Below are 10,839 nucleotides of genomic sequence, written 5' to 3'. Positions count from 1 at the left end.
TCGAACAAACCGTGTACTGCCATCTATGAGGAAAAGGCGGAACTGCAACTTGAAGTATTCATGGATAGATGGCAGTAGATGCCTCGTCCGAAGGCAAAAATCGAAGCCCTTGCTTTGAAACGCGCTTCAGACAAATCACGTTCTGCCATCTATTGGGAAAATGAGGAGTGGTTATGGAAAGTAAAGGTAACAAGATATCCTTATAGAATAACGATAATCAAGTAAATTATTAGAATATTAATTAAAATTTATGTAAAAAAAGGACAATGCTGTCAGTTCAACAGAAATCAGTATTATCACTCAACCAATATGCATTTCGTGTAAAATTATAATTTTTATTCGACAGAATCAAAGATTTAAGTTTCACATTTATATTATCTAACAATAAGTTCTTTGCTTCTCCAGTATTGTAAGCTTGCAAACACACTCGCTACCAAATTACATGTTTGTTATACAATTTTCTTTCTATAAACTGTGCGATCAAACAGTAAGTCCACTTTCAAATAAGCATCCTATCCGTTTGAAACTTTGGAAACAACATAGTTTCCGGCCCAATTGTTTTCCTTCCTTTTTCCTCCGTTTTAATTGATATAACAATAAATTAACAATAATCCATCGATGGAAACGAAGAAAAAAGGAAAATTTACGAATTATTACGGATGTTCGAATCAATAGTAAAACGACGTGAAAGAGGAAACTCCTTGGATCGTTTTAAAAAACTACTCACGTGATCTTTTAATATATTCTAGCCGTATACAAATGTAAGCAACTATACACGTATAAATTTCATTTGCTTGATTTTCTCCGCACATTGCCTAATTTCATTCTCCTGAAACCGATAGAACAGCAATTCTATACACACAGAATGAAGTAAATAAAGTGTTGCAATAAATTATCTTCTTCGAAATCATTGCAAATATCGATTTGCTTTATCAAACAAATTAAATAGGACAGCAGTGATAATTCCTTTAGAGTGGAATACGTAGTTCTAGGACTGTGACGAGGACGAAAAGGGAATTATACTATACCATATTGATATATTATATTAATTTGTTTTATATTATCATTGCAAAATGTAGCAAGTATAGTACGTATATTAAAATAGAGTAAATTACATTATTCACGTTATATTTTATCCATATTAATATTCACGTTTATTTAAATTAATTGATTCTTTGTTATTCGAACAACTCTTACATCAAACTGAATAATAAAGTATTTCATTTATTTAAAGTATTCTGTTTCTTTAGTTTTCACAGTTAAACAGTTAAACAAATGCCTTTATCACAGAGCATCGAAAAACAAAGGGAATAATCGCATCTTGTGTTAAAAAGAATTTTGTTAAATGTTTGAAACAACGCGAAGATATTTCAATGTAATATTAACAAACGTGTTATTATTAATTAACGTATTAATCAACGTGTCTGCAGTAATTCCTTAGAAACTGGCTTGTAACACTTTATTTGTCTCACCTTATATGTATGAATTTGTCCTTTCTTTAAATATCGTCTTCTTCTCAATTTATAATATGCAAATCGCATTTCTCAGCATCTACCTGTTCTTCGGTTGTGTAAACTTCTTCTTCAATGTCTATTTTTGTTCCTTGAACCGTCATCTCTTGCATTCATATCGTTTTCGCCGCGAAAATCGAAGAAACTTTCATCGAGGGTGGTTTTCACCCCCTGGTGCAGTAAGAATGAGGTAAAATCGTAGGATAATACGTGGCAGGTGGGTAGTGAGGCACAAAAGTACGTGTCGGCATAGTGAAAATATGTAATAAACATATTTTTATGCAATATACGAAAACTTATCTAAATACGCGCTCACACATGCACACACAACGAGGAATTCGTCGCTTCCGGAACAGTGGCCATCCCCGCCACTTCCTGCTCGCATCACCTGTCACCCTTTTCGTATAATTTCTTTCGATAACTTTCTGAGATATTTTATTAAATATTATTCATCAAATTTTATCATTTTAATATCGTTTCCTATCGAACGATTGACCGGTGTATCTGAATCGACGACCAACAACTAAAAAGTAAAATAAAATAGTTAATTTTATTAATCAGAAACTGGAAATGATTATGTTTATTTCAGATTATTAAAAATTGTCTGTCATACAGAAAATTGGAGTAGATAATTCGAACGAATTTCTTCTTAATCTAATTTCTCTTTCATTCCTCAATCAATTTTATTTCTGAATTTTTCGATTATTGAATTTTTACTCGACAAAAATCTCTAATCATCTTTATTTTGTCTGACGCAAGATACAAATTAAAATTATGGCTATTGATAAAGTAAACAGAGGCAAGTTGAGCAAGGCCATGGGATAAAAGGAATAATGAAAGTCAGCGGGGCGCTGAGGACAAGAATCCTCGATGAGATTTACGAAGAAACGTAAAGTAAGAGTGAAGGTGATGGGAATATGTCAGATAAAAGTTTGAGGCAAGACGGATACGATGGATTTAAAGAGAGGAAATGTTCAGAGGGCAGGCAATAAGAAGAAAATGAGATACGATCACTGTTCTAAACAGATGACATAGCACTGCTAACAAAGGGCCAGCATGAGAAACGACGAAGAGAAAGAAGAATTGCCTGAAAGGAAAAGGACTAAGGTTAAACGCAGAACGATCGAGAATATTAATATTCAAGAAGGAAAGAGGCCAAACGACGAGAGGAAAATGGAAATGGCAACGATGAAGTGATGGAAGAAGATACGTGCTTAAAAAAAGAAAAAAAGAAAAGAAATGGCAATAGACACGAGGATTAAAACAAGGCCACTGTAATTTTCTCATTCAATTTACCACGAAACTCGTGCAATTTACTTTCTACGTTTTGCACTCGAAATATACAAAATTTCCTATTTTATTTTCACTCGATTTATCGTATTTCTTCGTCTTCATTCCATGTGAAAAATGTTTTGGGATATCTTCGTCCAATGATCTTTCGCACGACCAGAATTAATTATAGAAAAACAATTAAACCAAAGGAGACTAAATCAAAAAGAGCAAAAGAACGTCAGAATATTTTCTTTCAGAAATAGAATGAAATAGACAAGACACTTTGTTGAATGCGAACATTTTTATTGAGCTACGCTGTAAAAAATTCGAGGCGATATTTTCTTTCAAGCGATTGCTCTCCATAATTCTCCATATATTTTTGTATTCATGAAATCTTTGTCGATGAGGGGTAAGAATAAAGACACTCGTGTAATTTTATTTTAATCGGAGGGTGCTCGGTGAAGAGCAGGAATTGATTTACGGGGGTGGTACAAAAATTTTGTGTCTTCTCTCTCACACGTTTCTTTCTCACTCTCATACACTCTCTTTCGTCTTTTTCCCTCCCACTTTCATCGTATTTCATTCGCGCTTAACTTTCTCTCTATCTCACTCACACGCACTTTCTCCCCTTCCCACACGAACAAATCCTTTTTCTCTCTTTGTTACGTGTTTACAAATCAGTGCGCTCACTGTTATAATCGATACGATCCAAGATTATGTCATATATATATGTATATATGTATATATATACAGAACAATCTTAAATTGCATAATCTGGGAAAAAACGCGAGTAAATTCATCTACCGCGGATGTAGGATTTCGTTTCGTCCCTCTCTCACTCTCACGCTTGTTTTCTTCTCCTTCTTTTTATCTTTCCTCAAATTTCATTCCTCTTGCTCTTAACTTTATCTCTCGTTTAAGATTCTCTTATCCACTTTACAAACGAATGACGCATTCGCGACGAGTGTTCCTCGAATTATCTTCTCGAGATCATTTTCATCAATTTATCTTTTAATTGTCGCAATAAAACTGCAAATTACTCGGCAGGTCCTAGAGAATCTTTTTCGGCACTATCACATTTGATGTTCCATCGGGGACACTTATCACTAAATTATTGCGAACCTGGCACGGATAGTTTAACGAATTATTGCCAATTTCTGACGTCGTAGTCTTACATTTCCCAATTATTTAATAGCCACGAATGTTTCTTTGTAATTTTCCTGTTACAGAAAAGTATAAGGGATCCACATAAATGTAACGTTTTGATATTTAGGAATGCGTAATGTTCTTTCAGAAATGGAATCAAGCAATAATATTAAATCATGCGACCTGCGTTAAGAGTGAAATTTCATTTAACGCGGCAAACTAAGAGAACTTTTCGCGAATTCAGCTACATGTTCCTAAATATCGTCCTTTGAATCTTTAAAGTATATCAATTACATGAATTTCTATATTTAAGTGTACAAGTGAATCATAAAAATCGTATGTTGCACACGAAATTAAAATTAAATTCCACATTTATCTATTAAATACTTTCAACAACCTTTACAATCGCTCTCGAGTCTCCAAAATTATTTAAAAATCCTTTCGATAAATAGAATCAACCCTCGAGTAACCTACCTCTAAAATTTCCCTCGAGAAGATTCAATCAATTGAATTAATGAAATCGTTTTAGAGTCGAGAAACACTCCTGACGGAATCTCGTTACACAAGCTGACGTCGTGACAAACTGGAACTCGGTCCTGGCACGAAATCTATCTCGAACAACGACCCTCTGAACGTTTCGACTCTTTTATCCCTCCCCTAATTTATTCTCTCTCTCCCTGTCTCGGTACGGCCGCGGTAGAATTCAAAAGCGAGAGGCAGCTTCGATAAAAAACGAACATACTTTTATAATACGCACGTATGGAATTATAATTATCGATGATTTTCTGTGTACGTGTCCTTATGTGTATAATATGCGTGTGTTGGTTTCGTAAGATTCGATGCAGGCATACGTAGTTTGTCTTGCGATCTTGTAAAACTTGTTATTTACCACGTAAGCGTGTGTTGTAGCGTTTCCGAACATTCCATTGAGGATATTTTACTCTCTTATTAGAAATTAGAAATTAGGAGTACTAGAAGTTAGGAGGAAAATCCGACTACGCAATACTATAGAGGTACGACTAACGGCAAATTATTATCAAATTGTTATTACCCTTCTTTTTGGAGTATTATGAAAAATTAGAAGATAAATGTGGTTACGACGAGATAGGAGAATATTTTATAGTCAAAGGGAGGGTCAAAGTGTTAACAAATAAGTAAATAACTTCTGGGGATGATAACCAGGATCTTCAAGTCAAATTATATGTAATAAAATTCACGATATGATATGTAATAAAATACACGTATGTTTCTCCATATAATGCAGTGCACTGCGACACAAAATTCATTCGTCTGCATCGAGTCTTACTCAGCTGCATTTAATGGTCGTCACGGAAATGTTCAATGTTTTCAATCGAGAAACTCGAAGACGTTCGTGCGACGACTGCTGGTCCAAAAATTCTTATTCTTCGATAAAAATCGTTCTCAGTCTGAAGGAAACAGGTTTGACGAAGGACGAAGTGACGATAAGTTCAAACGTCTATGAAGGGAATTACGATGGTCTCAATGAGAAACGAACTCGATGTCGTCCGAATTTTAATCTCGGATCAACATCGTGGAACTTGTTTAATTCCATGGTGGATTTTAAGGAATTTGAAGAATTTCAATTCGAATTGAAATTTGGGGAAGTTTCGAGTCAAGCCTGGATAGGTTTGATAATTCCTCGTAAAATTTCTAACGCAAACTTTCGTGCCTTTTTTATTAATTTATTTCGACTTTGGAAGCTTCTTCTCAAAAGGCTTGAATTAAAAAGTACAAAGCAAAAACTTGCGTTGGAAATTTGCCAGAAGAAAGATGAAACACTGTTGCAAGTATCGTCCCTATTCTTCTTCTTTTGCTTCTCTCGGTTTTGATATTCTTGCGGTCAGAAAAGAAAGAGCGGATCTCTATTGGGAATCATCGCGTTTTGCATCATTGAGTCGATCGTTTTCTAAACAAATACAGCCGTATTTTTCCAAATATCACGACTTACTCTCGTTATACTAAAATGTAGAAAACGAGTTTGAGTTGCTAGCGAATTTACGCGTTGACATCTTGCAATCAGAAAAACGAATGATTTTTCTCACCGTTGTATCATTATAATTAAAAAATTTCTTCGAAAGATATACAGCACGAGTCTCTTATATATTTCATCGTCGAAATATTTTAATTATTGCTATTCACTCGTGATATTTCTAAAAAATCTTCGCAAAAATTCGATGTTCCAAAGGGTATGGTGTGAATTCTGGCGATTTGAACGAAATCTTCGCGGAATATTCTTAAAGATGATGCAATGGACGTTTCTTTTTTTTTTTTTTTTTTTTTTTTTGGTATCCGACTCTTTCAGCGACATCAATTTCGTCGACGATCGCATCTTTTATAAACGACTGGTAAAGAAAAATCGGATCTAAGAAACATAAGAGAATTTTTACTGTTTTCTCTTCATTCTTGGACAGATACATTGATAAACGATTTGAAAATGAACAGGCATTTTTTTCTTGTAGACACTTTCGACGTTTGACAGGCTGGTTATCCTTAGAAATAAAATTCTACTTATCGTTGTGCATTCATCGTTCAACACACTTGGATAAATTTTTGTTAAGCGTCGTTCTTCGTCCATCACTCGATCGAATGAAATCGTTTAAAGTTAAACAGAAAAATTCCCATCTAGTGTGACAAAATAGCAAAAATTCGGTGATACTTGAAAAATAATCAATGATCGTTGTTAGAATTGAAAACATTCAATTATATCCATACTTTTTCAAAAAATAGGATTTTTATAATAAATCTGTGTATATTAATTCGTATAAACATGTTGATTAGAAAAGAAACGAACGAGAACTGTTGCTTTTTTCCTTCTGAAGTGATCACTGTTGCCCTTTTTCTGGACCATTTGTCGAACATCTGTTGCTTCTCTCTCTTTTTTTTTGCATTTTCTTTTTAAAGAACAATAAATCCGTATCGTTTCGCCGTGTACCTAAGTGCGAAAATCCACGTGTGCTGCGTGTACTACTGGTAGTAATAATAATCAAAGATAATCGCTATTTGTAATTAAAAAGCTGCTTCTCATTAGCGCTGCGTCGCTGCTCCTCTCGTTACAAAGTAACTACGAGTCATTTAATCGTTACATCGAATGTATCGGTATCATTTACAGCCTAAAATACTGAGCAAAGAACGAATAGATCTGTGATCGATGATCCTCGATCGAGCCTCCCCTTTCCCCCAAACGCATTCAGAATTTACCTCTCGCAATCCATTCTTTCTATCACATTCATTCCTTACAATTTTAATATATGCGTACTTTCTTTTGAAAATTTCGATTTTCAAATTTAGTTACTTTCATTTAATTTCAATGGTGTTTCCTTTTGTTCCTCGATAATTAATTCAAATATTGTTTTGAATTAAATTCAATATTTAATATACTCACTCGAAGTGATATGTAATTTCGATCATTTATGTTCATTTATGTTTTTTTAGATCGATGCTTTATTCTGACTGGAAAAATATAATTTATTACTCATTTTTTCGTCAGATTAAATAATTCGAGATCAGTTTCCAATTATTGTCAACGGTCATACCAATTCGATAATCGAACCATAACACCTTCGTTAACAACATAACATCGAAGAAAATCGTGATCAGAGTTCGATCAGCGTGGAAAACGATTTATACGGGGATGATCGGGGATCATCGATCATCGCTTTTCACCCTTATCACTGCGTGATAAATCGCCGGAGGGGGTGAAAAAAGTAAACTCGGGAGGTCGAGAACGAAAAGAGAGGAAGAGAAACCAACGTACGCTTAGGAGCATTAATTAATTCGAGATATCTTGTAAAAAATTTCTTTACAACGTGTGTACGCATAGACATAGGCGCACGCATAATTGCTCAGTGTATATACGTACACACGCACGTGTATGTATAACATGTAGGTATATATATATATATAATTTATATACCGTTATTGCGCAGGCAATTGTTCATTCATTAGACTTTTTTTTGTCATTTTCTTTTCTCTCTTTTTTCTTTTTAGTCGCTTTACCATTTTTATACCCGTCGGTATATTTTACTATATTTTCCTCGCCTCTTCCCCCGTCGCGCTTGCGTTTTCATCCCTACGTTTATGGCAATAATATCAATAATATAATTATAATATAATAATAATATAACAATAATAATAATAACCGTAATAATAATCATAATAATAATAGTAAGAATATTAGTCATTATCTAAATTCTCTCCGTATTAATTTCCCCGTTTTCTTTTTCGCTTGCTTCGTGTGTATTTTTTCCCTCTTTAATCGTTTCATTTATTTATTTATTTATTTATTTATTTATTTATTTATTTATTTTTGGTTGTCTGTATAAAGGACATTGCAGTTTTACTTCGTAGGTGGCACTCAGAATTGTATTTTAATTATTTAATTATCTTTTGTATTTCTTTTATTACTCTCGAAATATCTAATTGTTCGTCATGGGTTGTCCAGCCATTTTGTAATTCGCCCCCGACAATGCCCTTGCTTTTATTTAACTTAAACACGTATATTTCCCGAAGATCGCAACACAATGTTTCCCTTTTTTTATTTAACGCAATTTTTATCATCCCCCGCTGCTTTCTTCTAATTTCTTCGTATAATCTTATTTTTTAAACGTCGCTTATAAGCAATAAAAAAAGAAGGTGCTCTCAGTCGATATTAATCTTAATTTTGAACTTAGCTACGTGTATTTATCGTGACGCGAAGGACTCCGAAAATTTAAGAAACTTTCTCTCTCTCTCTCTCTCCACGAGCTGCACATTGTAATTTCTCCTTTAATTATTTTTTTATATCTTTAAACATTATTTTTCGTCTTATTTTATGAACATCGATCTTCTGCCTGTTATCTTGTACTTTCATTTTATTTCTTTTAATTCTTCTTTAATTCCCCTCGCTGTTCGTTTCTTTTATTCTTCTTCACGATGTTATCGAGTAACGAAAGAGAACTTTCCACGTGCAAAACAAAAAAGCATCGCTTCAAGAGGGGAATACATAGTAATTTGTGTATCTGTGTATGTGTGTAGATGCGAATGTGTATATAGATTAACACGATTAAAAAATTGCTCAAAGGAAATGTAGCGTTAATACGGGGTAGAAACCTCGAAGGCAAGTTCACGTTCCAACGGTAGGATTAAATGTGTCGATACCACGGAATAATTGCGTCTATGTAATATGTACCTGTGTATGTGTACTTCTGTCTTTGTGTATGTACGTGTATAGCTTTCTGAAACGCCGCTCGTGCTTTCCATTCTCACTCTTTCCTCTCGTTTTTTCGCTCTTTCAAACTTAAAAACTTCTTGTACCACGACGATATTGCTGTGCGCTTGCCAATCGATTTTCTCTTAATCATTCCACGCTCGAAAAGTTATCGACAATGTTGTAGTAACCTGGGCAAACTAGTTGGAGAAAATATTTAGAGAATATAAATAAGTCGCTTTCCAACGAAAATTTTGCAAAAATTGTGTCTGAATAGGTGTCGTTTTCTTAATAGGTGATATTAATCAGAAAAGAAACGAGCAAAAATATCTTTTTTCCTTGAAGTGAATGTACATATACATATAAATGATCAAGTGTAATAATAGATATAGTGCTTTGCTTATAATACTGAAGTCACTAATCATTCATAATAATGCCTCGCGATTAGTAACGCAGTGTATAATAAAAGCTTGAAAGAAACTGAAAATGCTACCTTACGTGAAGATTCTACTTAAAATATTAAACACATAGATTTAATATAAGTAGAAAAATAAGTGATCGAACGAACGAAGAAACTCTTAGGCTTGTGCATATGAAGTACTTTTTAATTGAAATAATTTAATAGAAAAAATGTGTTGAAAATAATTTCCATGTGCTTTGTTCAGTATACTTTTCCAACGATTAACGTTTCATTAAAAATCTTGTTATAAATCTGAAAATAGATTTATTTCTAAATGAAAACTCACATGAAAGAATAACACGAACATTCTGATCATTTATGATGACCAATAACGAGGTTACGACTTTTTATTACAAATCTTCTTAACACTAAATACACTTAAACTATATCAAATATCTTCATTTTTAATATATTTGATAATTGACACTAAAATAAAATATATTTCCACAAGTCCGTCAAAGTCAAACTTAAACGAAACAAAGTTTCATATGCATCAACCTAACAGAGTGTTATAATTATTCACTAACACTAGTCAAAAATCGAGTTTGACGAATCACAAATTGCCAAGCTCAACGACACAGTATCAAAAATGATCTAGTTACTTCATAAAAGAAGTACATGAAACCAACTCCAATTAACAAATCAAAGCCAAAAGGAATCACCAGGAGAAAATCGATCGGCGGACGCGTATTCTATCCTGGCGCCACATTTTCTAGATCCTCCAAAAGGGAACGGAAGGAGTCCACAGCCATCCGAATGAATCATTAGAATCATTATGTTGTCGATTGCTCAACAACGCGTCGCGTTTCAGTCGTAAGCGAGCTGCAATTACTTCAAAAAGGAAGGGGAAACCTTGGCCTTAACTACCGTGATCCTGGTCGAGTTCATCCAACGATTCTAATCTCGCGATCGGCGCCTCGTTTATCGTGAATTCCCAGGAGATGTCTTCGCTCGTTTGCCTCGAGGACTCTTGTCGTTGTCCCGACGCTTGACCTATGCCATCCTCTCGAGTAAGTTGCCTGCCATCTGAACGTTGACTACTTGCTAGATCGGTGGAACCACGATGGTTCGTTGGTTCTTTTCGAGACTCGCTGCTTCGAGGACGTTGAGAGCTTCCTCGATCCGATACGGACACTACGCAGCTCCACGGATCGTCCCCTTCCGGTTCTGAACGCTTGTTGAACGAACTGTACCTGACGAATTAATTGCGAGATTAAGGCGAGAAAATATTAAAGAAGGAGCAG

At 34.4% G+C, this 10,839-nt stretch overlaps 1 protein-coding gene across 11 annotated transcripts in view; it reads right to left on the bottom strand.

Annotated features, from left to right (window-relative positions):
• Positions 1 to 6,313: 6,313 nt before the first annotated feature.
• The window catches only part of LOC126923488 (potassium voltage-gated channel subfamily H member 6), a 143,378-nt gene continuing 138,852 nt past the window's right edge, over positions 6,314 to 10,839 (bottom strand). For all 11 annotated transcript variants that reach the window (XM_050736967.1, XM_050736968.1, XM_050736976.1 and 8 more), the window contains one exon: positions 6,314 to 10,788. In XM_050736967.1, coding sequence (XP_050592924.1) covers positions 10,455 to 10,788 — 334 coding nt within the window. In that variant the 3' untranslated portion in view covers positions 6,314 to 10,454. The remainder of the gene's footprint in view (positions 10,789 to 10,839) is intronic.

This window comes from Bombus affinis, chromosome 13, assembly GCF_024516045.1.
Source record: "Bombus affinis isolate iyBomAffi1 chromosome 13, iyBomAffi1.2, whole genome shotgun sequence".
Lineage (NCBI taxonomy): Eukaryota > Metazoa > Arthropoda > Insecta > Hymenoptera > Apidae > Bombus > Bombus affinis.
This window is presented reverse-complemented; position numbering and strand designations above follow the sequence as displayed.